Genomic DNA, 27,994 nt, shown 5'->3' with positions numbered 1-27,994 from the left:
TGAGCTATCCTGTTAGCTAGTTGCCATCACTTACGATCATTTTATAGCTTTGTTTGATAGTGCTGACCATAGACTGTATATCAATAAATAATAAATAAATTATATACAGTCTATGGTGCTGACTAACGGGCCAGGAGTTTCCAAAGGCTGAACGCAATTAGGCGTAAGTGTTTTTGGGCTGTGATATGGTGTGAACTATCTTGACAGTGTATATTCTTTGGTCACATGACTTCGCTTTACTCGCTGAAGTCACCTGATATGTTGTATACTGATGAAGAGAAATGGCTGCCCACCTGTCTTACGGGAGAGTCAATTTAAACATTTTGAGAGAAGCGGCAAGAAAAGAGCTCCGAGAGTTTCTGGACAAATGTGCAGGAAGCAAGGTAACATAATAAACACACATAAACATCAGTTAATGTGACGGCTAAGCCTCAACGTTACCATGGAGCTGTCAGTTGAACATTAGCTACGTCTTCTGACTGCCTAGCAAGAGGCCTGTCTGTGATGGATATGAGTTGTAGCTGCACATCAGTTTATTATTAGCTTGCAACATTTCTTGCTGCTGATATTTTATGTCCCGTTTCTCCTCAGGCCATAGTTTGGGATGAATATCTGACGGGACCTTTTGGACTGATAGCACAGTACTCTTTATTGAAGGTAAGTGCTGTCTGTGCACAGTTTTCTGTATTGTAAAGTAACTCAATGAACAAGGCCAGAACCAGGTATCTGAAGACAAATGCACAGTAATCTATCATATATCTAACCTGGCTTTCTGTTAGCTTTAGAAATCTTATACACGTTGCATGTTTATTACTGTGTTTTTCCAGGAACATGAAGTGGAGAAGATGTTTACCCTCAAGAGTGGCCGGCTCCCCTCTGCTGATGTCAAAAATATTATCTTCTTTGTCCGTCCCAGACTGGAGCTTATGGATATAATCGCTGAGAATGTGTTCAGGTTTGTTGACGCGTTTCAATTTCAAGCTCCACACTGTAAACATTGATATAAGCATTTTTTTCTATGTCAGCTAAGTCCAGTATGTGTAAGTCCCTTCTGTCACTTTCCAAAGATGTTCACTGTTTTTACCTCTTTTGTTCTGAATTGTGCTTTTTTTTTTTCTAGTGAGGATAAGATGCATTCATCACGCGACTTCCACATTTTGTTTGTGCCTCGGAGGAGCATGCTGTGTGAACAGCGGCTGAAGGAGCAGGGCGTTCTGGGCTCTTTCATCAACATTGATGAATATATTCTGGATCTGATTCCCTATGATGGTGACCTGCTCTCTATGGAGTATGAAAGTGCCTTCAGGGTATGTTTAACCTACACACCCCAAATAAATATCAACCATTAACATAAAAGATTGCTGTATGACATGGTTACTCAAATTGAACAAATCTCTGGAAGGAAGTATTTTGAACACCGCTTCTCATCCATATTTATATCTGTGATATTAACTGTCATGACTTATTTTTATTGCATTTTGCCTCATACAGGAATGCTACTTGGAAAATGACCAAACAAGCCTTTACCACACAGCCAAAGGCCTCATGACCTTACAGGCGCTGTACGGCACCATTCCACAGATTTATGGGAAAGGAGAATGTGCACGGGTGAGTGTGAAGCAAGCTTTGTACGAAAACTGATATAAGTATTATAGTAAAAACTGATACTCAGCAACAGTCAGGTGAAGAATTTATTTTGAAAATAAAATTCTCTGCTTGTTCTCAGCACGTCGCCAACATGATGCTGAGGATGAAGAGGGAGTTCGCTGGTAGTCAGAATCAGATCCTGCCAGTGTTTGACACTCTGCTCCTCCTGGACCGAAACGTTGACCTGCTCACCCCTCTTGCCACACAGCTCACCTATGAAGGTCTCATTGATGAGATCTATGGAATCAATAACGGTCAGGATGAACTTTTTTCAATTTCTTCTCATATTTGTGAACATCAGTCTTATACAGATGCACAGTTATATTTATCCTCCTGTCTAATTACCAGTCCTTGTTTTGAATTCATCTGGCTTACAGGTTATGTTAAATTGCCTCCTGAGAAGTTTGCGCAGAAGAAACAAGGTGAAGCGAGTAAAGATTTACCCACAGAGCCCAAGAAGTTACAGCTCAACTCAGCAGAGGAACTGTATGCAGAAATCCGGGATAAGAATTTCAACGCTGTTGGAGCAGCACTCAGCAAGAAGGCCAAAATCATTTCTGCTGCCTTTGAGGTTGGTCTCTCTTCAACTTCAGCACTCTAGCATATTTGTCTGCAGGAACAGGATCATAGTGTAATGTGCTTTTTTGTTACAATGTCTGGTACTTCTAGAAAGCTACATTAGATCACAGACATCCCGACTGATCTGATCTGATGATAATCTCAAGGTCATAATGGAAATCCATGAGGTCAGGGAGGTAATGGCAATCACCTGGAGATAAGATACAGTACTAATCTGTTAAACAGAATACTTAACAAGACCACTATATTATCATTCTGTCATCAGCTCAGAGTTCAGATACACCAAGTGTAATACAAACTACATTAAAACAGATTGTTGATAAGCAAACTGATGCACCAGCAGAGGTATTCTAACCCTGGAAAACAGTGAGTATTAACAGGCTGCTCTTTGCTAATGAGGGGACAGATGGCCCCCATCAGGAAGATTTCAGAAACACAATTAATTGGTTGTATGGTCATTGCTTAGGCTGAAGAGAATTTGTGTAGAAAGATACCAGACTGAGATACTGTAGTATTATATGTGTTGAGTGAAAGTTGTGTTACAGAGAAACTGTTTTGTCTGCAAATACATCAGACAAAGAATCCACAGCTTTGTGTGTTTGCTTTTGGTACACTTTAATTAACCGCCATGCCCAGACTTGTTTTTACATGATTGACTTTTTATGATAATTAAATCGGTTGCCTTTTGAGCTCCAATATTAGATGTTTTAACAGCTCGACTAGTAAAGTGATATTTCTTTGTCTCGTCTCACAGGAACGTCATAATGCCAAAACGGTGGGAGAAATAAAGCAGTTTGTGTCTCAGTTGCCTCACATGCAGGCAGCACGGAGCTCACTGGCTAACCACACTTCTATAGCAGAACTCATCAAGGACATCACCAGTGTGTAAACAATCCCCAGTGTACCTTCTCTTAACCACATCACATCTTAAATTTCACTTCATGTTTTCAACACTAATAAAATAATACAAAATAAATCCTTGTGGTTTGTAAGAACCTGCTAATGATCTCCATTTAAAAAAAAAACAAAAAACATTATTTGACACTTCAAGACACTATTTGTCATGAAAATGTAAATCATTTAAATAGTGTTTGTATTTCTCATCTTCCAGCGCTCTATGTTTAAGGTGTCAAATATGTTTGTTATACTGTAATAAACTTCAAATGAGGCGTCTCTTGTTTCAGCATCGGAGGCCTTCTTTGATAACCTAACAGTGGAGCAGGAGTTTATGACCGGAGTCGACACAGACAAGGTACATAAAACCTTTTTTTTTTTCTTTTTAAAAAAAATGTTATGTCTTAAAATTTTGTAATAGAAATCTTAAAGACTGTAATATAAGGAATGTCTTATTGCCTTTGTTTTACAGGCTTTACCTCTTTATCTATTATTTATCTATGGATGCACTTTAGTTCTGATGAATGCTCTTTTATCAACCAGGTGAACACGTACATTGAAGACTGCATTGCCCAAAAAGACCCACTGATCAAGATTTTGCGTTTGGTGTGCATGCAGTCTGTCTGCAACAACGGCCTCAAGCAGAAGGTGTTTGACTACTACAAGAGGGAGATTCTCCAGGTAGAGTGAAAGACGTACAGATTTGTTTTTTTAGGTGGCGGTGATGTAATAAGTCAGGAGTTCACATCTTTTTTCCGAGCCCACAGATCCCTGCTGCATCAAACAGAGACAATAATAATATTGGTGATGTATTTTGGGTTTGGTTTTTATCCAAGAATAACTTCAAGGGTCCCCGAAATTACAAAGAAAAACATATCTTGCTTACACTGCTGGCGTCTTGCCATGCAGATGGTTTTGCTCTTATAAGCTGAGGTTTTCAAATATCCGCCTCTGAAACGTCTGCCACAACCCCGATACAAAGCTATTAATAACTTGCTTTTCCAGAAACAATGTCCAGTTTTCATAGACATAATTTTAAGGATGAGGTCCGTTGATTATCCAGAGTAAATGGGACATTAATTCTTGAAAGGAAAGTTGTGTTTGAGTATTTCAGATGCTGTGTCAGATTGATATCTCAACAGCTCAGTACATAAAACCAAAGATTATCTGCTTGGGTAGATACTAGGGGTCAGAAAAAAGTTGTAATTTGGGTGAACCCACCCTTTAATATTTTTAACAAACTAATCAGACATATGGGAGACTGTTTTTTTTTAATGATGCTTATCTCTGTGTTCCTTCTTTGTCTTGTGTGAAGACCTATGGTTATGAACACATATTAACACTGAATAACCTAGAGAAGGCGGGTCTTCTGAAACCACAGACGGGCTCGAGGAATAACTACCCCACCATCAGAAAAACACTCAAACTGTGGATGGAGGACGCCAATGAACAGGTATGAGATTTAAGAAGAGAAGAAGAGAAGCACTTTGAGGATTAAATGCTTGAACTTTTAAGGACGTGAGGAAGATTTTGCCCTCTTTGACTCTTGCTTTCGCCTTTTCTCAGAACCCCAACGACATCTCATATGTGTACAGCGGCTACGCACCGCTAAGCATCCGACTGACCCAGGTCCTAGCCAGGCCGGGCTGGCGTAGCATTGAAGAGGTGCTGAAGATGCTCCCAGGTCCACACTTTGAGGAGAGACAACAGCTACCTGCTGGACTCCACAAGAAACGTAAGCACCAATACAAACTGGGTCTGCTGTTTGCCCCGCTGCTCACTAAACAGCCTCCTGCCTGCTCCATGTAGATAAGACACCGGCTTTGTTCCTGTTTATGTCAAATGCTGAACGGCAGCAGATTGATGACACTGAGCTGACAATACTACAGAACCGCTGTCAGTGTTTGTTTGCCTTGGTGTTCGTATGCGTCTGTGTTGAAGAGAAGGATAGATAAAAACACACTGTACTCAGTTTGTCAAGTGACCAACAGTGCTTTCCTCCGGTTTTCCTCCATCTTGTCATACTGGCAGCAGTAGGTGTTACACTGATGTGAATAATGAATTTAATTATACACTCAATTTGAAATGTGCTAATTAGAACTGAGAGTTTGGGTATTAGACTTGTTGACTTGTTTCTACATGCCTGCATTACACTGGATTTTAAAAGGCGATAATAGAGGACTCATATATATAGGGGGAGGGTGATGGCTAAATTAGTGTTTTCACATTTCAGAATATGGTGCTTTAGCAGAAGGGACTTGGCTTTGTTAAATTGAGCAATGGCACAATTCGATTGATTTGTCGTATCAGAGTAAAATAAGGAAAAAAATAACTTTTCCTTTTTTGGTCAATTTGTCAGTTTTGTCCTTTTCTGTTTGTGTGACATACTGTATATCTGTCTCTGTCTCACAGGCCAGCAAGGGGAGAATAGGACCACGCTGGTGTTTTTCCTCGGAGGAGTGACGTACGCGGAGATAGCAGCTCTTCGTTTCCTCTCTCAGATGGAAGACAGCGGGATGGAGTACATTATAGCCACAACGAAACTAATAAACGGTACAACATGGATCAAATCCCTTATGGACAGACCCGAAGCCCAGACCCCCTGAGTCACCTGCACGCGCACCTGAACACATCAAACGCCCCGTCGATCAGAAAACGCCAGCTGCTGTTTTCATGTCCATATCAGTGTGCTGCAGGTGTCTCATTGATGCCTGTGCTGGTGAGACAGCAGCAGGTTCTTTAAGTTTTTTTTTTTTCCAGTCCTTGATTTGCACCCAGATGACACAATATCAAGCTGACTTAATGCTACTGTTTGTTTATCCTTCTGTCCTCTGGTTACATTTCCATCACTGAGGTCATTTCTCTATTATGGAGCTACTGTATATATGTATGTATGAATAAACGCTTTTGGATGTTATAATCGAATGTGTAAAGATGCACTTTGATTTAGATTTTTGTAGTTCATTGTTGAACAGTTCTCTGCTTTGTGTGTGTCTTTTCTCCCAGATAAAAAATAAGAAAATAAAGTCTTAACTAACTGAAATTACTCTTTGTATTACTTGCTCATGAGGGAGACCACTGTGCCTATTTTTGTTAGTGGATCATTTTTGGAAAAAGATGACTGTGCTGAGGGAGAGGAGATGAAAGGCAGGGACGGGAGTGTATCCGTCAGTGGTGGTCCAGCTCTCTGAAGGAGCAATTAGCGCAGTAACAGGCCTCCCGATCAGCCGATAATGGTCCTGTGCTGTCTGGAGAGCTCAGCCCACAGCAGCCCATGATTTGACAGCGCAGGACACTGATTGAATTAGGAGGCCATTTGCTCCATGTTCCGGTAGAGGATAAGTGTGCTGCAGGAGGGCGTTTGATCTGTTTCAGTCAATACCATCTCCGTGCCTATGAACACAGGGAGACCCGCTGACAGCAGATATTTTGGTGTACTCTTCTTGGGTAAATCTCTGCTAATTTCCTCCATGTTCATGAGCTAACTGTTTCAATTAAAGCCATGAGAAGAAATACTTCAATCTGTGGGTTTTTGCTTGATAGATCAAATCTCACACTAGAATTTCTTTTGTTTGAGGAGCAGGTGCACAGAAGACATCAACTGCCATTAGATTAATTACAGGGGATTCAGATCCTTGTGATCAGTTTTTGCTTTTGGCTCCTCCTCTTGTCGTAAGAAACCGAAGGGCTTGAGGCAGCACACACCAACTTGGACTTCAGGGCTGGACGTGCAAGAGCCCACCCTCTGATCAGCTCCTGCTCCAACAAAACCAAGGTATGTTGTAACTTCAGAAATTAGATTTTGAGCTTGTTGATGATTTTTGCATGTTTGTCTGTTTTAGTGCAGTTTAAGTCTGTAAAGCCTTTTCCAAAACATTTATTGAATAAGAAAACATTTTTTATTAGTATTATGTTATAAAAGGAACATCAACATTTATTTTAAATGACAAAGTTCCTCTTTATAAGCCACACATAAAACAAAACAAGCCTCTAACATATAGATCATATGAGCTTCACTATAACTTCTTTTGCCCACTATATAAAAGAAGAAATAACTATAATAATAATAAAAACAACCTGCATGAATGTATTTAGTGTTGTTCTGCGTATTTTAGAGCATTTGAGGTAGATGAATGCTGCAGATGCTCAATAGTTTGTGTTGTTTGTGGGTATAAACAAACAAAGCAGATCAATACTGGACCCACTTTACAGATGAATTATTAACAGTAGTCTTGTGACAATGCAGCCTCTTGAGCTCCTGCAAGGCTAGAAACAAATCAATTTGCACCTCTAATGCAAAAAACTTCAAACACATTTAGTAATATACTGAGCAATTAAAATGTATTTGCTGTTCTGTGACTTTTAAGAAAACATGGGCAAAAATGAACACATAAAATGACGTTTATCCCAATGACTTTTAATCTTTTTTGCCCAATTGTTGCATTTAAGTACTTAAAGTGGTCATACATATTATGTGCATTGCGTGATGTTTTAATGAACTTCCAGATGGGTCAAATATAATTTTACACCTTGATGGACAATAAAGTTATATTCTTTTCTGAAATATGGCAAAACTGTGTTTGCAGAATGGGTCGAGGTGGGAACATGGGACACCTGACTCAACCTAGTCGCAGGCAGAAGATACAGCACGAGCCTCTGGATGTGGATCCCCTGATAATCCGCTTCCTCCGGACATTGAAGGAAATCCTCAAATTTGTCCTCTTCAGCTACACCGTGCTGTTTGGTGCTTTGCTTCTTGCCCGGTGGACCACTTATTTTATGGTGGGAAAGTAAGAAGATACAGACGGAATGAGTCCGTTCATGGACTTCGAGCTCATTAATGAAGTTGATAATGCAGACCCTGGGATTTGTGGTCTATGCTCCTATAAATTATTTATGTCTCCATTACACAACAATAACAGCTGGAGTGATCATGTTTCCTTCCTTTTTTGATTCACACTGCGGTATAGCTCACAACTATTGTGCAGTTACTGTGCTTTTTATAATCTAAACAGGGTGTTGCAGGCACAGACAGAAACTCCACAGCGAAACTCATTTTAAGCAAGCCGGTTTGCCTCAGATGTGTTTGTGACAGTGTGTTTAAATGTGCAATCTAGAAACTGATGTTTGCTGCATTGCAAAATGACCACAGTGAAGCTATAAAACATGTTTGTATGGTTGTGTAGCTTACAAAAACATTGTTGTGTATTCTTGATTGATAAGAGCTATACTATATACTATACTATACTATAATATAAAAAGGTTGAAATATTTATCTAAATAAGGCGTGTCAGCAGTGGCAATGTCAGGTGAAGTCAGTTTGTCTAAATAGCCTTAAATCTGTCTTAACTCCTCCTGAGTGAATTGGTGAGACAACTTTTTACTTTTGCTGGGATACTGACTTCCTGCCAAGGTGGAACCACCAACCTGGCAAAGCAATGGATAGGGTCTATTTTTTGTCCAGGGGCACCATCGCAACTAAATGCGGCCCTGGTACCTCGACCTCAGTTTGCATGGTAGAGTGTCACTCTTAACAACATCTTTTCAGAGTGGCGTCCTCCAAAGCTGTTGTCCGACAGATCCATGTAACAGTGACATGTTAAAAATCTGTGGCAGCTGCAGGTGCCACCGGAAGTCCAAAACATTACATTAGTTTGTTTTAATGTTAATATTAATTTCCGGATATTTTCATTATGAATACTATTATGAATATATATTTATCTTTAGTTACAACTTACATTAAATCTAAAATAGACACTGATTTTAAAAAAAGTTAAATAACAAAAACCTACGTGCGCCGGCGAGTTCGATTTTAATCAGTACAACAATCCACACGGGCGGGGTTTAACCAGTACAGGGTTTTCTTTAATAGTCCTAATGACTTTTCATTGAAAATTAAACGCGCTATGAATCAATTAATGACGTTGTTTCTGGGAAAAGGGGAAATGACCGCTAGCGGCTCAGGAGTCAGGCAGGATAACATTTCACGGTGCAGCCTCGCCGCGCTCCCTGTCGGTTTGTTGCCTACTGAACGGCTGAACGCCGCCCGCGTTGCGCCATTTTGAACGTGTATGCAGGGAGAGGCAGAGGCGAGGGAAACCTCAAAGTAGAGTGCAAAGTCTAAGAAACAGCACAGAGGGTTGTAGTTTACTTCCTTTGGTTGAAAACTGATTCGTACTGTCTGTTTCTACTGGACCGAGCACTTGTGCGTTCCTCCGACTAACCAGCAGCTCCCAGTCGTCATTCCTCCACTCCTCCTCGGGCAGAACCAGCCAGCCGACCCGGGTCAGCACTGCTCCAGTCCGGGGCCCGAGCCCGCTACAGACCCGCACTGTCCGAGCCGCTCAACATGGCAGGTAAAATCCGAGAGCAGAGGCTGTCCGGCTGTGTGAGGTGTCCTTATTATTCAACACATTACGGTGGTGTTCAGCGTAGATGATGTGTTTGTTATCCTCTTCTGCTGTGAACAACCAGCTAACAGCTAGCCACTTCCAGATGCTAGTGTGTGTGTCAGTGACAGTGTGAAAGTGAGCGTTTGCACAGTAGATATCTGAACAAGCTTAAACTATTAACAGTAACTACATAAATTAACCTATGTAACTAGTATGAAGTCAACGTGTGGCCTTGTTCATATAATACTGATTTTAGCCACGTTAGCACCGGGCTAACGCGTGTAAAGTTGTCTCTGATGGTGGTGCTGTATTAAACATGGGTCTGTGCCTCCTGCAGGGGCCGGCGGTGGGAGCAATGATGTGCAGTGGTGCTTTTCACAAGTCAAAGGAGCGATAGATGACGATGTAGCTGAAGGTAAGTCCATGTGGTGGTCACTGAACACTTGCTAACCTGCACTGTCTGACTGGCGTCCTGTGCACACTTGTTTTGAAGTTTTTTTTAAAAATGCTACACTTTATTATTTATGCACAAGTTTGAGGCTTGATATGTGTTTAGTTCAGTAGGCCTGTTACAGCTCACTCCGTTCAGCTTGTTTGGCATATTTGCTGCAAACTATAAGTTAGTACTTGTGCAATTACCCACCATCAAAACTGTAATGCAGGTTTGTACTTTTGTAGCAAAAAGACATTTCCCAAACAAGTAGGAAGTTAATGAAGCATTGCATTTGTTTGGTTGAGCAAGGATCAAATGTGAGACACAGAGTGCATCATGGTCCTTAAAGTCTCTGAAATCTTTTCAAAAACAGCTCAGCTCAGGTTGTGAGATGCACTAGAAGCTCTAATTTGCGATTTTCATGAAACCGTATAAGAAGATGATCATCACAAAGAGTCTCTTCAGCCAAGTCACAAATAGTACTTTCCCACATACTACGGGTGGTATTGCAAATAGTTTTGGTTCTTTTTGTGGAGCTTTCCAGACTTCTACTGCAAACCTTAAACAATGGAGATGAATTGCATTTGTGGAGCTCAAAACATTGCGAAATGAGTCTGTCTACAAAACAATATATTGGTCTCACAGGATCATCCAACCTCATGGACAGATTTAATTTGGACTAGTTGACAGCAGAAATTGTTCCCAATGAAAACCAGTGACACTGAAGTCTGTTGATTATCCTTAAAAACAAAGACACTGTTTCTGGAAAAAAAAAAACCCATTTCTGTTGTTGTTTTTCAGCTACCTTCGTGGCTAGAAACAATGTGCTAACTCAAGTGTGAAATGTTTCTTGTTTTTTTTGGGGAACTGACCATTTAATACCGCCCCAAGAATTGAAACAAGTAATCCTAGTCCACGCTAGCAACCAGCTGATTGACAATAAAGTCTGGCAGTGTCTGGTCCACACTTCTGTTTTTTAACTTCTAAAAACAATCTGTAATTTATGCTGAACTTTAGTCTTCCATATCTTGCAGTGCAATTGATCATTTTCACACAGTACATGGGGATGCTTAATGCAAACAAAGTGAAAAGGAAGGTAGGTTATAGGTACATGTAGCTTTCACCTCCATATGAACGGAAAGTCAAGTGCTGGGTGGTACCTGCCCCTTGTCCCATTGTCCAATGAATAAGTTCACAAGGGCCTGAAACACTTATGTTTACAGTACACCATGGACTTATTTGTGTATAAAGGACTACATACTTGTTTACAGTAAGCTTTCCCTGAGAACTTTAAATGGGAGCTTCTCCTTGTGTTAATACATAGCAGACTGAAGACACAACACTACAATAGTGTGGTAGTTTTATTTGACTCCTGCAGACATAGTCTCCCCTCTTTTGTTTTGTATGAGAGCTTGCATGGAGTCAGGTCGTATCAGGCACTTTGTGTGCTGTGTTAAAAGAGGAACAAGTCCGTTGCCTATATTAAGGATAGCTATCGCTCAGAATAGTGCCAGGCTGTAAACAGGGATTGATTGTTGTATTGTGGGATTTGATGAGAATGCTTGCCTTTGAAAAGTGCTGTCTAGCTGCAAATGGCAAGTTTTTTTTATCCTCCAAAGAGTGTTGGTTGACTTTCAGTTCCATTGCGCCAGCACAACGTGGTGTATATATACACATGTACGTCACCGCATGTCAGTGTATGTTCACCATGGCTGACATTGTTTTCACCCCTCACAGGCGGCCAAAACAAGAGCAAATGGCCGCTGGAGGAATTTTGTGCATCATTGGGAGGAAATGAATCGTTCATCTAGAAAACTGCAAATCATTGCAAAATGTGTTTACATTGAACTCGCCTCAAATTTACACAACAGTACAGTAGCAAATTAAACTCTGAAAAAAGGGCACTATGTAAAAAAAAAAATTTAAGAAAATTAAGAGATATTCTAATTACACCACTTCATTGACAGCTGACATCATATCTACTGTTGAATTCAACCACTCTGGAGAGCTGCTAGCCACTGGGGACAAGGGGGGCCGTGTTGTCATCTTTCAACAGGAGCCAGAGGTAAGTCACATCATCTAATATGATATAAATGTGTACAAACAGTGCAAGTGTTGTCTGTCTCATTTAATAATTTCATAAATTAGTGTAGGCAAAAAATACCACGGCTGTCTGCCCTTTCACGTGTGCCCTTTACATAAAGTCTTGACTCTTACTCTCAGTATAGGTCTGTTTCTATCATAAGACTTGAACTTAACTGTGATTTGTGGTCCGTCGCTGTTTAGAGTAAGAACCAACCGCAGTGCTGTGGAGAGTACAACGTTTACAGCACCTTCCAGAGCCATGAGCCCGAGTTCGACTACCTGAAAAGTCTTGAGATTGAGGAGAAGATCAACAAGATTCGATGGTTGCCTCAGAAGAATGCAGCACAGTTCCTTTTATCCACAAATGGTCAGTTAACTACTGTATTAACAACAGATTCACCGTTGTCTAGTAATTATTCTGTTTTATAATTTTATTTTTAGTTGGTGACATTTTAGCAATTTTTAAGCTAAAACCAACTAAAACCTGTCCATTGATTCTCCGGAAACAGCATCGACTAATCAAGTTATCACAATTAATTCTGTTTCATCTGTTCTTCCTTATCTCTGCTCTCTCTTGTTGGTAGACAAAACCATAAAGCTGTGGAAAATCAGTGAGCGTGACAAGAGACCCGAGGGCTACAATTTGAAGGAAGAAGATGGCCGATACAGAGATCCAAATACAGTTACAGCACTACGGGTGTGTATACATTGATAAAAAACATACATTTCAACCATGTTTCAGTATGCTAAATGAATAATAATGAACTATTGTTGAACTTCTGTACTCACTTTCCATTCATTCATTGCATAAATAAATTAAAGTAAGGAAAATTGATTTTTTAAAAATATGTCACGCTTGGTTGCAAGTTGCCTTAAGGCCCAGTACTCTACTGGTGTGTACAGCAGCCTTTGACCCCACATGGATGGAAGTATAGTAGCAGTCAATTCAGTCAACTGTAATTAGTCAGCACTGTGGATTCTGTGTTTATTAAATTCTATATACAATTTAAGATCAATTGCATTTTGCTTAAAATATTCATTTGAATCAGATGAGACAAAAGTTAAGTATTGTATCATTTCCTCTTCAAGTCATTACGACACTGTTTTCAGTTGTTTCTGTTTATACAGATGTATTTACTTGTAATACTAGCAAAAGCACAGGTGGAACTAATAACATGAATGCAATGCAGTATATTGATCAGTGTTATTAGTTACACCTGTGCTAGCCAAAATGTCAAATGTGAAAAAGGTCTATTTAGCTTTAGTTTCAACCCAAGTGTTCACCTCTCGTCATGTGCATCCCCAGTGAACCACTGATCTATATTGATCGTATAGTTTCCAAATATAGCTCCAGTTTAACAGACCAGCCTGATACACTGAGCTTTTCTTTGTTTTATGAAACGGTTATTGTTAGGGCTTGAGCCCCAAAGGGGCGAAGACCCTATTGTAATTTGTGTGTTTCTTTCTTCTTCTTCTTCTTCTTCTCATTCCTTCTTTATTATTATGCCACTTAAACCCTTAATTTGACCCCCTAAACATGCTCAAAAACTCACCAAATTTGGCACGCACATCAGGTCTGGTGAAAAATTTGATAAAATGTAAAAATTATCTCCCAAAGTGCTAAAATGTGCTCTATAGCGCCACCTATGTATCTAATATGGCTGCCATGGCCCATAGGAATGTCGTAGACAGATCGAACCAAAACTCAATTATTCGTCTCATCAAGACCTACAAATCATACACTGAGACCCCTGACCTAAATCCAACAGGAAGTCCGCAATATGCCAAAGTACGACTTTGCGCCAGTTTTGGACCCCCAAGAAACGCTATCTCATCCTAGGGCGTTAATGGTTATCGGCTTCAAACTTGAATACATGACTTATGACACTGTGCTGAACAAAAGCTGTTAAAAACTTTGTAATAACTCGAACGGTTTAGATATTGTAAGCCACATCACACCTTACAATGTAAACCAATGGGGAGGCAATCTCTGGACATGGACTTTGTGTCAAACAAATGGTTCTGATGTCTAAACTATAAGTCTGACCACTTTGAAACCTGTATCAATGGATTCGTGACAAAATTTCCTACGATAAAAGTGATTTTTAATGTAATATTTGGCCAAAGTCATGGGATTTATGAGGATATTTCACAAGAAGAGTGACATTCTCCTCTCCAACTGAGAGAGAGAGAGAGAATAGGAGGGGGGGTTGAATGGAGCTCATTGAGTGAGAGTGACAGGTTAGGGATAAAGTGCGGCAGAAAAATAAAATCAAAACTAAAATTTGTAGCTCTGTACTGCAGTCCTTCCTTAATTAGGGCCCAAGCACCCAGTGGTTCGCTCACACTCTCCATTCAAATATGAGTATTTTTCTGTGTCCAGCTGCAGTTACTTATTGTCTCTACACACCTGACAGTACACATTTCAATCAAACTTTGACCAGGTCATGTGGGTTAAAAGTCTTTACTTTTCTAAAAATAAACTTGATGAAATCATAAAAATCAGATTTTCAAAATGGAGGACAACACGATTACAATATAATCTACTGTATTTTACATGAAATTAAAGTGACACTAACCCCGCGCCTCTCCTCAGGTACCAGTATTCAGGCCCATGGATTTGATGGTGGAGGCCAGCCCCAGACGAGTGTTTGCAAATGCTCACACCTACCATATCAACTCCATCTCAGTCAACAGTGATTGTGAGACCTACCTGTCTGCAGATGACCTTCGCGTTAACCTATGGCATTTGGAGATCACTGACCGCAGCTTTAGTATCCTTTTTGTTTTTTAATTCTATCATCAATGACAGTTAAGTGACTTAAGTGACAAAAGTTGATATATACTGTATATAAACAATGGGATTGACAATGTTGATGTATGAATGGATGAAAGTATCACAGTGTCATTTGTTATAATACCACCAGATGGTGCCAAAGTAAGGATGTTTTTCATATCCAGGGTTTAAATCAAGAAGTTGAATTTGTACTTTTGACCGCAAGGCAGCTCTAATGTTAAGAAATTCTTTTAGTCTTGAATTTATCAACCATATGACTCTCTGTAACTTGTTACTGTGCTTATATCCGAGAAGAGGAGTGAGTCATGTGACCGCCACATGCTGCTTGCCTTAACAGAGTCACTGTAAATGCAAAATAAGGCAGCGTTGACACCTAATTAATCCAAAGTTCCTGCTGTAGATGGAACCCTGAATGGTTGATCGCCACATGCCACTTACATAACTATACCTGCAAAAAATTGTCTTTTACAAATATTTTCTGACCCAGAGCCATGCAAAAAAATGTTGAGTCACTGGGAAAATGGTGTTTTAGTTTGAGTCTTTTTGTATAATTTATCTCTGAAGGATTTCCATTTAAGTTGTGAAAATGTTTTTATTCCTTTTACCTTAACCTCACTTCTTCAGATATTGTTGACATTAAGCCAGCTAATATGGAGGAGTTGACGGAGGTGATCACAGCAGCAGAGTTTCACCCCAACCAGTGCAACACTTTTGTGTACAGCAGCAGCAAGGGCACCATCCGTCTGTGTGACATGAGGGCGTCAGCGCTGTGTGACAAACATGCCAAATGTAAGCAGATTTCATGAGGCTGTGTGCGTACAGGGAGGCTTTTGAAGCCTGAGGTGCCTGTTGCATGCCGAAGGAAACTAGAAAGAAACTAAAGAAAAGTAAAACTGAGATGTTTGTGTGTTGCTTGCCATTGTGCACGAAACAAAAACTGTAGCCTGTTGATGGAATTTGTGGTTGTTGGAGTATAATAATGACATGCATCCATTTTTTCCTTTTCTAAGTGTTTGAAGAGCCAGAGGATCCAAACAATCGCTCATTCTTCTCTGAAATCATCTCATCCATCTCTGATGTAAAGTTCAGCCACAGTGGACGCTACATGATGACCCGCGACTACCTGTCTGTCAAAATCTGGGACCTCAACATGGAGACCCGACCCGTAGAGACGTATCAGGTCTGTAACTGTTGCCGTGTTTAGACAAACGTAATAATGTTGCTTCAGTTCATGTTGGCTCATAAACTCAATGTCATTCTACTGGTTCTCCACAAGAGGGAGGTGTTTTTTGAAAAATAGTCATAATCTTGTCATGTTGTTTTCTGCCTACATTTTTTAATTGTAACTACAACACCTCTTCATCACTTTCTTCTCACAGGTGCATGAATATCTCAGAAGTAAGTTGTGTTCACTCTATGAGAACGACTGCATCTTCGACAAGTTTGAGTGCTGTTGGAATGGGAACGACAGGTGGGCACTTTTTTTTTTTTTCCCCTTTAAACTGCTAAAAATTATAATTTTTAAAGCGGTTCTGCAAGTCATTTTGATTTCTCTTCATCATGCCATAGTAATTCCCCAAACATGCAAAACTCACAACATACACAAATGTTTTTGGCTGACCCGTCATCCTGACAACAGCCTTATCAGTTACTGCAGTTATCTGCTCAGTGCAGGACATGAGGTTGCACATGATTTGGTTGGGTGGACTGAGATGACTGCATGTGCTCCTGGTTGTAGTTAATGACAATAATAATACAACTTTAACCTTTTAATTTTTTATCCTTATGTAAATGTGGTTTACCATCCAGGGTGATACCTTTAGTTGGGACTCACACTGACTCATACCTTGTTTCTCTGCAGCGTCGTGATGACTGGTTCCTACAACAACTTCTTCAGGATGTTTGACAGAGGCTACCGGCAGGACGTGACCCTAGAGGCATCGCGGGAGAACAGCAAACCGCGGTCGGTGCTGAAACCTCGCAAAGTAAGCACAGGTGGGAAGCGCAAAAAGGATGAGATCAGTGTAGACAGTCTGGACTTTAACAAGAAGATCCTGCACACTGCCTGGCATCCTCTGGACAACATCATTGCTGTGGCCACCACCAACAATCTGTACATATTCCAGGAAAAACTGAACTAGCATTAGATGAACCGCTCAGATCCCAGTTTCTGCTTAAGCCCCATTGCTCTGATACATGCATAAAACAATATCTGTCTTTGGCTAAATCCGCAAGTCTGCACAAGATCTGTCCTTGATTATTTTAGTACTGAATGTGATGAGCATTACTCACACAGTACATCCCAGCAGGCCATCAGCAGGGTTTGTAGATCTCAGTCCAGACTTTGGGATTTAGTGTCGTAGTAGTCCTCCGATAGGAGCGCTCCATTTATCCAGCTGCAACTCCACTACATCCCAAACCAAAGGGAAGATGTGTTAAATACACATATTTGGCTAGTTTGTTTATTATTTTGTGCCATTGTGACATGATTCATTTGTCATAGCTACTAATTGTTCATAAGTTTCTGTAGCTACCATGTTTTATTAGTTTGAATAGGAAATTCTTTCTACTGTTCATACAACTTTCTGTCACAAAGTTCCTTTTTGTACTGGCCTGAAGCACTGCTAATACAAGCTGTCAACACTCCATATTTGCCCCAAGTATTTGTCAAGTTGCCAAGTTCACTCACCACTCCTCCCTAATATTTAGTATGTTAATGCTGTTAAAGGGCCATTCTAGTGTTTTCTCATGTTTAACTCATTCTCTGTTAAAAAAAGTGTATTTACATTACTGCCAACCTTTTTCCACAGCGTACCAATATTTATTAGATTGTTTTCTTATCTTCAAGGCAGCCACTGGTTTACATTTATCTATTTACAGTAAGAAAATCTACTTACAGAGACTTGAAACTGATCACAGTGAACATTTTGTTCTCCTTGTCTTAATTAGTGTTTGGTAGTGTATTTGCTAGCAGGGAGTGTTGTTATCCTCTGACATCTGACACTTTGTTGTAATCTACCTAACAGAAACCATTTTATTTTCTAAGAAATAATGAAAGCCAGTTTATCCTTTAAAACATCCATCTTTCTTAACATTTGTCTTTTGGGTTAGTTTGTTTCAGCAAAGCTTGTAAATGCAACGGTTTTTGAGTAGCTAAAGCTCAACACTATGATGCTATAACACCATGACTACATCAGCATCATGTATTCAAAACATTTCCTGCTCTCAGCTGCATTAACAAAACCTGACTAGATGTTCAGAGATAGATTACTGATGTCAAGCAAGATTCAACACTAAGTTGATTTTAATAATGTATAGAAATGGCTATTCTTTGGAAAACTGTTGGCAGTAATGAATATGCAATTTCTAGTTAATGCGAAAACAAACAAAAAGACCTGTGTAGGCCTTTAACATGGACACAAGAATGGCATGCACACACACACACACTCGGCAGGTATTACGGTTTTAGGAGGTGAATGGGGGCTAATCATGCCAAAGTAACCAGTCCTCTACCCTCGTAAGTTCTAATCATATAAAGCTGTCTTGCAGACGAGGTGCCCCTGGTCAGACTGGTGACCCTTGCACATGTGTGGACCACCGTTAAAAAGCTCAGGACAAAAGCTTGTTATATACGTGGAAGAGCATGATGTGGCCTAATTCTCTCGTGGTCTGTGGTAACAAAGTTGAGTGCTGCTGCCAGTTTCCCCACAAGCCCGTCGTGTTGTTGCTGATTGATCGATCACTTTGCCCTCTGGATCTAGTTTCTGTTCGTAGTTTTTTTTATGATGTTTTGTACTGTACCTGATAAAAGAGAAGAATAATCACTATAGCTGATTTATTTTTGTATAAATTAAGGCAATTGGATTACAGTCTGATCACTGTAGTTTCTTTAGCTGTCTATCTCGGACTGATTGTAGATGGAACGTTGCCTGATCGGGTAACCTTTTTTTTTTTTTTTTTTTTTTTGTCATATGACCTTGCGTCATGTCGTTCATTCTGGCAGGTATTTGTTTGAAAGCTAGACTTTTTGTGACATCTAAGAAGTGTGTTGTTTCTGACGTGGGACGTCCAAAGACAAGTATTTTCAGGTGTCAGTACCTCTGTAGTCATAAGCACTATAACAGTTTATTTTTTTAATTTGGCTGACTGTAACTGATGTTTATGTAGTACTTATTTAGACGCTTCAGAGTTAGATTCTGAGTTCATTTTGTTTCTTAACGTTCTGTTTTTGTGCCATGGTTTTGTTTGTGAACCATTTTGCTCGCTGTGAAAGAATAGGCCCTCGTCGGCCTAAGTGGGAAAGGCATTTTTAGTCAAGCATTAAATTAACAATCTTAAAACTGTCAAATCAAGTTCGCTCTAAAGCTAGTTAAGCAAATTGACTAGGCAGAGTTACTGATTCTGAATTATTGTATGAAAAGTTTTCTCTCTCCTGATGCAGGGGTGGCTCTTCTATTGACTTGTTTATTTAAAAGGAGAATTTGTGGAGCACTTGGTCTGCAGATGATTGATGTATGGAAACTGTTATTAATGACTGCATTGAACACGGGAAAGTACTATAAATTAAATCTACTGTTTCTCTGCTACACTATGCTTCAATCACACGCTGCCATTTCTCTTCTAGAGCAAACAGGTTAATTATAGCACAGTTTTTTCTCCTCTTTTCTTTCTGAAAATACTGTTTAATGACATAAAGCCATTGAATCAGGGCATGAATCTTACTGGTCCACTGGATCATATTCATGTAAATTAATGTTTCACTTTTACCTTTAGACAACTGATTTCCAATCACTAGAACGCCACCAAAATAACCATCTCCACAAGGTGGTGTTAAGCTACTGTTGAGTGTCACTTCCTCAGGGCTCTGGGTAATGTCCTCTAGTTATGAGACACTTTTCTAATCTCTCTTTTCTTTTATTTTGCAAGCTTTTCAAAAGGCTTTTCTCTGTCTGATGCAAGAACATGTGTCATATGTATAGTATAAACCTGCATAATGTGGCGCCTTTGTCCCATTCCGCTGTTAAGTATGATCTAATCTTTTGGTCACCAAACAAGAGAGTTATCCATTGGAAAATATGAGATCAGTCTTGAGATCAGTCTTGTCCTGTCATCCATCCAAAGGAAGAATTTACTCATTTCACTGTTTAAAGTAAATATTAGACTTCTAACAAGCTGTTGAAAGATGTGAGAAATGTTAGAAAATGCAAGAATCTGTATAAAAATAGTATTGGATTAGAATCAGCGAGTTTTCTTCTTGAAAAATCTAACATTGGCTTTTTAAAAAAAATCAACGTCTTTGAACTCACAGCAGAGATGGTCATCAGACTGTTTGAGTGTCAGACGTACAGTAACAGAGCAGTATTGAAAACATTCATTCAAACATATTGACACATTCACGGACATTTATAAAAACTAAATGACTAACCAGTAATCTTTTTCACTTTCCCCTCATATTGTCTTCATAGCTACTGTTCAAGGCTGTGGTGGAAACCACAAAACATGTTCAAAAGAACCCTGTTGCCTTTCTTAAAGCATTAAGAAGAAATAAGATAATCAAGTATGTTTCTTGAACTTTCTGGCATGCCAGACAGGAGACTGCTCAGGGGAATTAACCGCTGCTCTGTGATCAAAACCTTGTACCTTCAAGAAAGCAGCTTTTCACTACTCTATTAAAAACGTGCTTATTTACACGTCTATCACACACTTTTAACAAATTTCTACGATGGCTTTTGAATTGGTTTCATGAGCTTGGGGTCAACTAAAGATCTACATGAAAACTGTCTACATTGGAGTTATGAGGTTTTTCCACTTACAGCAGCATTATATACATGTCTAATGTATCACAGGAGTTAAAACAAAATGCACTTTTATTTTTGTGAATTTCATTAATTTGTAAAGTGTTTTTTTTTTTTTTTTTGTTTATTTCTTTCAAGGGGCTCTTGAATAAAGATTGTAGGAGAGTTTTGGTGATCTGTTTGGGGGGAAAAAAACTACAAATGGTTCATTGTACAGCCATGTTTGTCTTTGTCAAATGGAATAAAGTACAATTTAGATGAAAAGTAATAGAGAATTTCAAACTTGAGTTCTGAATAAAATGATTTATTTACTTGCTTTATGGATTGTGTTTATAAGGTAAAGTACTATAACATGCAGTGAGGAAACCTAACATATATAACACATATATGTATATAAATCAGATGCACTGCTGGGCTTTTTAAGGCTTAATTCATGACTGCGGCAGAGTTGCTGCAGTGCTTTCAAAGGGCAAAATATTGTCAAACCCTTCCAGTGGTGGCTGACAGTGCTGCTTTTACTAAAGTTATTATCATAGAATGTGTTTACAGCAGCAGCAACACTGCAAATTACTTCTCGCTGCAATCCCCTGATCTGTCTGGCTGTGGTGATGTATCAAAGATGTTCTATACTTCAACCCTCTCGGGGCCCAGTACCAAGCCATGACAGGTTAATAGCACAAGTCAGCAGAGCAGAAGGTTAGTTTAACACTATCTTCATCTTTGAGCTCTCTCAAACATATGAATGTCACCTACTGTCTACCGTAGTACATGATACCTTATACTATATATCTTTGTGCACAAAAGCAGCGCCACAATTACAGGGTGTGGTTTACCATATATCATAGTCTAAATATACAAAAGTGATCCATTCATAATGGACCAACAGGGCCCTTTTATGGTGCCGGAGGGAGGGGTGGTGTGATGCTTTGTCTTGCCAATCCAGCAGTAATTTGAAGAGAGAGTGATGGTAGGTGACTGGGGACAGCCTTACTACTATCATCAGTCCTCAAACCCTGCACAGACTCAGATCCCCCAGGTCAGGACATAATGATAACACAAAGGCTGTGTACTTCTACACAATCATACTGTAAATGTCCTGGTTATAAATGGGCAAACATTCTTCAAAATTCTAATTTTTACTGTTTCCATGGAAATATTGTACTAAATACTGCGGCAAATAATCACAACTGACTTGTGCTTTTGTGACAGGTGACTATTTTGATCTCTAAATAAAAGAACACATTTAATAGAAAAGTAAAAAAGCCCATCACTGATCTAGAGCCTTCAGTATCTTGTCTGGCCATAGTATGGACCATAGACTGCATATAAATAAATGTCTTTATATACAGTCAATAATCTGGATCATACACTGCATATAAATGAATATGTCTTTATATACAGCCAATAATCTGGATTATATACTGCATATAAATAAATATGTCTATATATGGTCAATAGTCTGGATCATATACTGCATATAAATAATATGTCTTTATATACAGTCAATAATCTGGATTATATACTGCATATAAATAAATATGTCTTTATATACGTCAATAATCTGGATCATATACTGCATATAAATAAATATGTCTTTATATACAGTCAATAATCTGGATCATATACTGCATATAAATAAATATGTCTTTATATACAGTCAATAATCTGGATCATATACTGCATATAAATAAATATGTCTTTATATACAGTCAATAGTCTGGGTCATATACTGCATATAAATAAATATGTCTTTATATACAGTCAATAATCTGGATCATATACTGCATATAAATAAATATGTCTTTATATACAGTCAATAATCTGGATCATATACTGCATATAAATAAATATGTCTTTATATACAGTCAATAATCTGGATCATATACTGCATATAAATAAATATGTCTTTATATACGGTCAATAATTGGGTTATATACTGCATGTAAATAAATATATCTTTATATACAACCATAATCTGGGTCATATACTGCATGTAAATAAATATATCTTTATATACAACCATAATCTGGGTCATATACTGCATGTAAATAAATATATCTTTATATACGGTCAACAATTGGGTCATATACTGCATGTAAATAAATATATCTTTATATACAACCATAATCTGGATCATATACTTCATATAAATAAATATGTCTTTATATACGGTCAATAATCTGGATCATATACTGCATATAAATAAATATGTCTTTATATACAACCATGATCTGGATCATATACTGCATATAAATAAATGTCTTTATATACGGTCAATAATCTGGGTCATATACTGCATGTAAATAAATATGTCTTTATATACGGTCAATAATCTGGGTCATATACTGCATGTAAATAAATATGTCTTTATATACGGTCAATAATCTGGGTCATATACTGCATGTAAATAAATATATCTTCATATACAGTCTGTGGTCTGGACTCTGGAAAGATTTGGCGCATGCGCACACTGCAGTTTGTCTGCGTGTCATGTTGATGAATGCTGAAGCTGGGTAGTCAACATGTCCACCGCCGCTGCTCAACACAACAATAACGAAGAGCCCGGCCTTCACGGTACGTACCGTCCTCAGTGTTTCCGTGCTTCTCGTTACAAATGCAACTTTATGTATTCATAATGACCGCGCTTGTTTTTGACAACAATTGCGTTGTGAAGATTTTATTGTAAAAGTTACATCGCGTATGGAATTTCCTCTTCTTCTGGGAGGGGTGGAGAGGGTGATGTTGTTTGACGTAACCGCAAGATAGCCAATTGGGTTGCGCAAAATGTTTTGACTGATGGCATGGCAGCCAATCACGTACACAGCCAGCGTTGGGCGGGCTCTAGCTAAAATGAAAACAAGTTTGGGACAAAAGACGAAATAAATATTGTTTTTATTCGTTTTTTTTTCTTATAGTAGTGGCTCATATTGCTACGTCTACAAGTATAGTCAAGTTGTCTTATTGCTTGACAAGCCACTCTTCCTATATAAATATGAATTTCGAAGGAAGACAATGGTAGGATGTTAGCTCAACTGTCTGCAGAGTCACAGCTCCTGAAAACACATTTAAAACACCAAACTGGCACAAGGTGTGTTCAGACTTGAATCGATAAATAAAATCTTTAAGGACTAGAAATATTAGCTGGGACAGTAATCCGTGTTTATATGTGACAACATCACAGCTGGAACAGCGACATGCCTGGGCAAACTGTCTCCCACTACAATTATGCAAGACCTTATGAGAGCTGCACCTAACCCTGATGACAGACTCGGATGCAAAGGTTCAACCGGTTATGCATAGTTAGGCACGTCGTCGAATAGCAGAGAATAATCAAATTATATTTTCAGCGAGACCAAAACGCGAAAAAAGGTCGTCTCTTGCTATCATGAGGTTTACATTCTGTGCTCATCCAAGCCCACTGGCTGTACGACATTACATAACCCCCTCTTGTCTGGAAAAAAATGTGCGAGCTGTTTGTGGGGCAGTGGCACAAAGAAATGCATGCTATCGGTGGATGCAGTGCACAGCAAGTTCATTTGAATGCAAAGTGTCAGTGGTGCAGGAAATGTAGGTCAGCTGTTTGTATTGGAGAGGACATGTTCTGCTGTCAGGTTTGCACTTTAGTCTAATTTCCTCTCCTTCCCTCCTCTTGACCTCTGTGTTGCCAAGGCTCTTGGGTAGAGTTGGAACTGAATGGGAACACAGGGGCACAGGGTGCGCAGAACAACCCACTAATGATCCCTGCTGCAGACCAAATAAACGCAAATGCTGGCATAAGTGAAAGTCTGCCACCCTTGGAGGTAGTGCCCGAGAGTGATGAGACCCTGATTGGAGGATTAGAGCATGTGCCATCATCCTCCTCGATCCACAATGGAGACATGGAAAAGATCCTCCTGGATGCACAGCATGAATCCAGCCCAAGTAGTTCCTCCTGTGATAGGTAGGATTAAAGACCCTTATATTCTCTATAAAGCTCAGACAATGTGTTTAAGTTGTAGCAATGTGGTTTTTTCAACATCAATGTGTTGACTCCCCAAAGTCCCCAAAGGCCACCAAGTCCAGATCGAGATGACGGTCAGATAACTTTTGATGTGGACATGTCCAGCCCAAGAGGTAGTCAGGTAAAACACATACTCAATTCTAATGCTCAGACCCATCTCAGCTGTTTTCATTTGACCTCAAAGCCTAATTGAGCCACCTCCACATTTGCAGTCAGAGGAAGAAGGTCCAGAGAGGGACAGAGAGGAAGACATCCTGATGAGCAAAGAAGTAGACTGGGTTGCTGATTGGTCCAGCAGACCAGAAAACATCCCACCAAAGTAAGCAGGCTCTCTCACCCCCAGCTTTATGCACTGATAGTAGCACAGCATGTTGCCTTTATTGTTTGCTGATATCATTTATTAGTCATGAATTGATTGTAATGTGAATGAATTATTCTTCTCAGGGAATTTCACTTTAGGCACCCCCGACGTTCAGTATCTCTTAGTATGAGGAAGAGTGGAGTTATGAAGAAAGGGGGCATCTTCTCTGCTGAATTCCTCAAAGTCTTCATCCCCTCTTTACTCATCTCACACATCCTCGCTCTTGGCATTGGGTAAGTCTGAATTCATACTAGAGAAGAAACAGACATAACGCAAGGCTCAGCTTTTGCACTGACAAAATAACAATTTCTTGAGTTGAACTGGTGTTTTATTTTTTTTGCTTTTCTGCATCAGTGTGCTATTTTAGTGACTCATCATGTGCCATAAGGGTCACTATAGTGTCCTATTTTCTGAACTTGTTTGATTTCATGTTTTTTGTTTTTTTTTGTTTTTTTTAGGGTGTACATCGGAAAAAGAATTGCCACAGCCTCCACCAGCTCTTACTGAATAGAAAATGAAGCAGTGCCCTTATGTTCTCCTGTCTACAAGCCTTTCAACATCCTCCTGTAGTCAAGCTCTCTGCGTTCATTGTACGCCCGCATTTCCCTCCCAATCAGCATTAAATTCTGTCACATTGTAGATGTAGTTATATCTAAACACATTACATAATGTGGTTGCACTCCTTCACATTTTGGCACAGGGCAACATTATACCCAACAGCTGTCACTAACTTGAATCCAGTAGATAATGAAGCCTGTTCAGCTTAAAAATATGTGACAAGGATTTGATGTCAAGGGGCTTAAAGGTTGGGGATGTTTTTCAGAAATTTCCTTCCTTATTTCAATGTCATGTCATGAAAAATCTGGCCTTCTCCGAAGCTGCATCTCTCCGCTGGTCTCTCAGCAGGCAGAGTGTATGAACCAAAAATGTGTCATATCTGCAATACAAACAAAATTAATTGGCTCTGGGAAGAGAGGGGACTTTTATCGCCTTAATTTTGGTGCAGATACTGGGAGGAAAAACAACGATGCTGCACAGTGGGATTAGTTTTTAAATTCCACACATTTTTTCAGAATAGAAGTTGTATCATGTTATCTCCTGTGGGATTCTTTTTTAAGCTTTGTTTTTTGAAGGTTGGAACGCTGATCTAGCATGTAGCTCCAAAAGTTTCCATTGGGGGTATTTGAGTATATTATGATAGTGAAACTTAGGCCGGACGGCCATTTACCAGGCCATATGCTATTTTTATTTCTTTTTGCCTACATATCTTCTTCTTTAACACATAATATAGCAGCAAAGGCAAAGTGCCAAATTCTTTCACCACTGCACATTGGTGATTTATCTTAGACTGTTTTTTGATTTTTTTTTTTTTTCTGATATGTTTAGATATTTAAATATGTAGATGTGAAAATAATTTAAGCTGTGATCTGCCCCATGTAATAGAAACCTTTTGACATTGTATAATTTGTTTATACATTGATATTAATGCATATTATACCTTATGCATTGTGGCAGTGTCAGTGATGTGTTTTTGCTGTCGTTTAATTGCTTAAGCGCCGGTGGCAGAAACCACCACATAAGAAGGTATTTCCAGGGGCCTCATTGAAGAGTGTTATCTGATTTTATCTAGATTTCACTGTGCAATCATTTCAAACAGTATGATACAATAAAACATGTACAGTGTCTGTAGGACTTCCAGAATAATGAAACGAGAGAAGCATTTCCTGAAGTAAATGCATGTGATTTCTGTTGATTGATGCTGTTTGGATGACTGGATGATTCGTCTCTCAGTGTTTTTGAAATGGATGACATCATAATCACACGAAAAATCACTAACCATAATGTACAGTATTGGCAGTATTGGTTTTAAAGCACTCAACATACATTTAGGCTTCAATGCATTACATAACTCATACTAACCCATAAACTGTACATCTCATCATAATGAGCTTGTTTACAGTTGATCGGTGTGCAATACGGAGCATTTTGGAATTTGAATAAAGTTTGTACTGTATACAGTGGCTGAGATATAAATACAGATGGAGTGGATGGAGCTCCATAAATTTTAATGCATTATATAATTAATAATAACTCATTAAATGTACATAACATATTCATGAACAGCTGTTAGTGAGCAGCAGTGTACAGAATACAGAGGATGAGATAAATACAGTGTTATCTATGGAATTTAATTGATTTACATTAACTGAACACATTTACCAAAGAAATTGGACAGAATAAGTATAAGGAATATGAAAGAGAATGGGTGTGATTGTTACATGTCTAGATAGGATGAATCACAAAGACCCTTTCTTTCTCCTGCCTGGCCAGTTCAGGTATCTCTACACCTGTATGCGCCTCTAAATTCATGTTTTTCTCTTCTATTTCTGATCAGATCTATAAACTCTTCTTCAAACTTAATATCCATTCACCCCTGTGGTAACCTCTCTTTGTTAATGTACCTCAGTCAATCCAAAATAAACCCAAATAAATTCCATGTTACTTATTTTCTTGTGTTAGTAGCTAAATCTATTTTTAAAAAGCCTCAAAGTATCAACTGTACATGTATTTGTAACCTTAATTTATCAGGGAGGGTTTGCTGAGAGCAGCTCTCTCTTTTTTTTCTTTTCTCATGTTCACACTCACAGTTGTACACATAAACATCTGGATGCTGCCTATTACATCCTCAGCCGTGGTAATGACAGAGGGACAAGTGCCACCCACCCAGATTTATTGGTCTCTAACCTTTAGGACACTGACAAACAAATCTTAGTCTATTTCATTGTGTTGCATCAGAAAGGTCAGGGTTTGCCTTTTGATTGCATATGATGAAAAACGCTGCCACTGTTTTTCAGCCTGATGGATCAAACATTACTTGTTCACAGACAGGGCAGGGCCTAAGTGAATGTCAAGTATTATTTGAGTGATATGTCAAATTTCATTTAGCAGAGCTAGAAAGAAATAAGCAGCAGGAACCTAGGAGTGTGTTAAGATGAAATGCTTTATATTCA

General features: G+C 39.1%; 4 protein-coding genes across 5 annotated transcripts in view; 3 read left to right on the top strand and 1 right to left on the bottom strand.

Moving 5' to 3' along the window:
• Positions 1–16,808, bottom strand: part of LOC137194205 (rabphilin-3A-like) — a 38,444-nt gene extending 21,636 nt beyond the window's left edge. For both annotated transcript variants that reach the window (XM_067605871.1, XM_067605889.1), the window contains exon 1: positions 16,674–16,808. The gene's annotated coding sequence lies outside the window, so the exon portion shown is untranslated. The remainder of the gene's footprint in view (positions 1–16,673) is intronic.
• Positions 221–6,163, top strand: vps33a (VPS33A core subunit of CORVET and HOPS complexes). The gene is made up of 13 exons (XM_067605900.1): positions 221–383; positions 592–657; positions 828–955; positions 1,121–1,307; positions 1,492–1,608; positions 1,727–1,901; positions 2,025–2,218; positions 2,981–3,107; positions 3,411–3,478; positions 3,664–3,801; positions 4,436–4,573; positions 4,687–4,855; positions 5,533–6,163. The coding sequence occupies exons 1-13, from the start codon at positions 282–284 to the stop codon at positions 5,724–5,726; spliced, it is 1,803 nt and encodes a 600-aa protein (XP_067462001.1). The 5' UTR covers positions 221–281; the 3' UTR covers positions 5,727–6,163.
• On the top strand, positions 9,000–20,938 carry ppp2r2aa (protein phosphatase 2, regulatory subunit B, alpha a). The gene is made up of 10 exons (XM_067605915.1): positions 9,000–9,476; positions 9,850–9,927; positions 11,913–12,010; positions 12,232–12,397; positions 12,615–12,727; positions 14,627–14,804; positions 15,452–15,616; positions 15,838–16,007; positions 16,207–16,298; positions 16,689–20,938. Exons 1-10 carry the CDS (start codon positions 9,470–9,472, stop codon positions 16,966–16,968), a joined length of 1,347 nt encoding a protein of 448 aa, XP_067462016.1. The 5' UTR covers positions 9,000–9,469; the 3' UTR covers positions 16,969–20,938.
• Positions 20,939–23,050: 2,112 nt separating this feature from the next.
• bnip3la (BCL2 interacting protein 3 like a) lies at positions 23,051–26,997 on the top strand. The gene is made up of 6 exons (XM_067605929.1): positions 23,051–23,196; positions 24,292–24,562; positions 24,662–24,743; positions 24,835–24,941; positions 25,067–25,216; positions 25,442–26,997. The coding sequence occupies exons 1-6, from the start codon at positions 23,145–23,147 to the stop codon at positions 25,488–25,490; spliced, it is 711 nt and encodes a 236-aa protein (XP_067462030.1). The 5' UTR covers positions 23,051–23,144; the 3' UTR covers positions 25,491–26,997.
• The last annotated feature ends 997 nt before the right edge of the window (positions 26,998–27,994 follow it).

This window comes from Thunnus thynnus, chromosome 2 (genome assembly GCF_963924715.1).
Source record: "Thunnus thynnus chromosome 2, fThuThy2.1, whole genome shotgun sequence".
In the NCBI taxonomy this organism is placed as follows: Eukaryota; Metazoa; Chordata; class Actinopteri; order Scombriformes; family Scombridae; genus Thunnus; species Thunnus thynnus.
This window is presented reverse-complemented; position numbering and strand designations above follow the sequence as displayed.

Excerpts from the sequence above, each read along its gene's own strand:
- ppp2r2aa (XM_067605915.1), top strand. Across the intron at positions 12,728-14,626 it reads ATACAGTTACAGCACTACGG|GTACCAGTATTCAGGCCCAT; the intron begins GTGTGTATACAT and ends GCCTCTCCTCAG. Across the intron at positions 14,805-15,451 it reads GATCACTGACCGCAGCTTTA|ATATTGTTGACATTAAGCCA; the intron begins GTATCCTTTTTG and ends TCACTTCTTCAG.
- bnip3la (XM_067605929.1), top strand. The coding sequence starts at position 23,145 with ATGTCCACCGCCGCTGCTCAACACAACAATAACGAAGAGCCCGGCCTT. Across the intron at positions 23,197-24,291 it reads CGAAGAGCCCGGCCTTCACG|GCTCTTGGGTAGAGTTGGAA; the intron begins GTACGTACCGTC and ends TGTGTTGCCAAG. Across the intron at positions 24,563-24,661 it reads AGTAGTTCCTCCTGTGATAG|TCCCCAAAGGCCACCAAGTC; the intron begins GTAGGATTAAAG and ends GACTCCCCAAAG.
- vps33a (XM_067605900.1), top strand. The coding sequence starts at position 282 with ATGGCTGCCCACCTGTCTTACGGGAGAGTCAATTTAAACATTTTGAGA. Across the intron at positions 956-1,120 it reads ATCGCTGAGAATGTGTTCAG|TGAGGATAAGATGCATTCAT; the intron begins GTTTGTTGACGC and ends TTTTTTTTCTAG. Across the intron at positions 4,856-5,532 it reads TGCTGGACTCCACAAGAAAC|GCCAGCAAGGGGAGAATAGG; the intron begins GTAAGCACCAAT and ends TCTGTCTCACAG.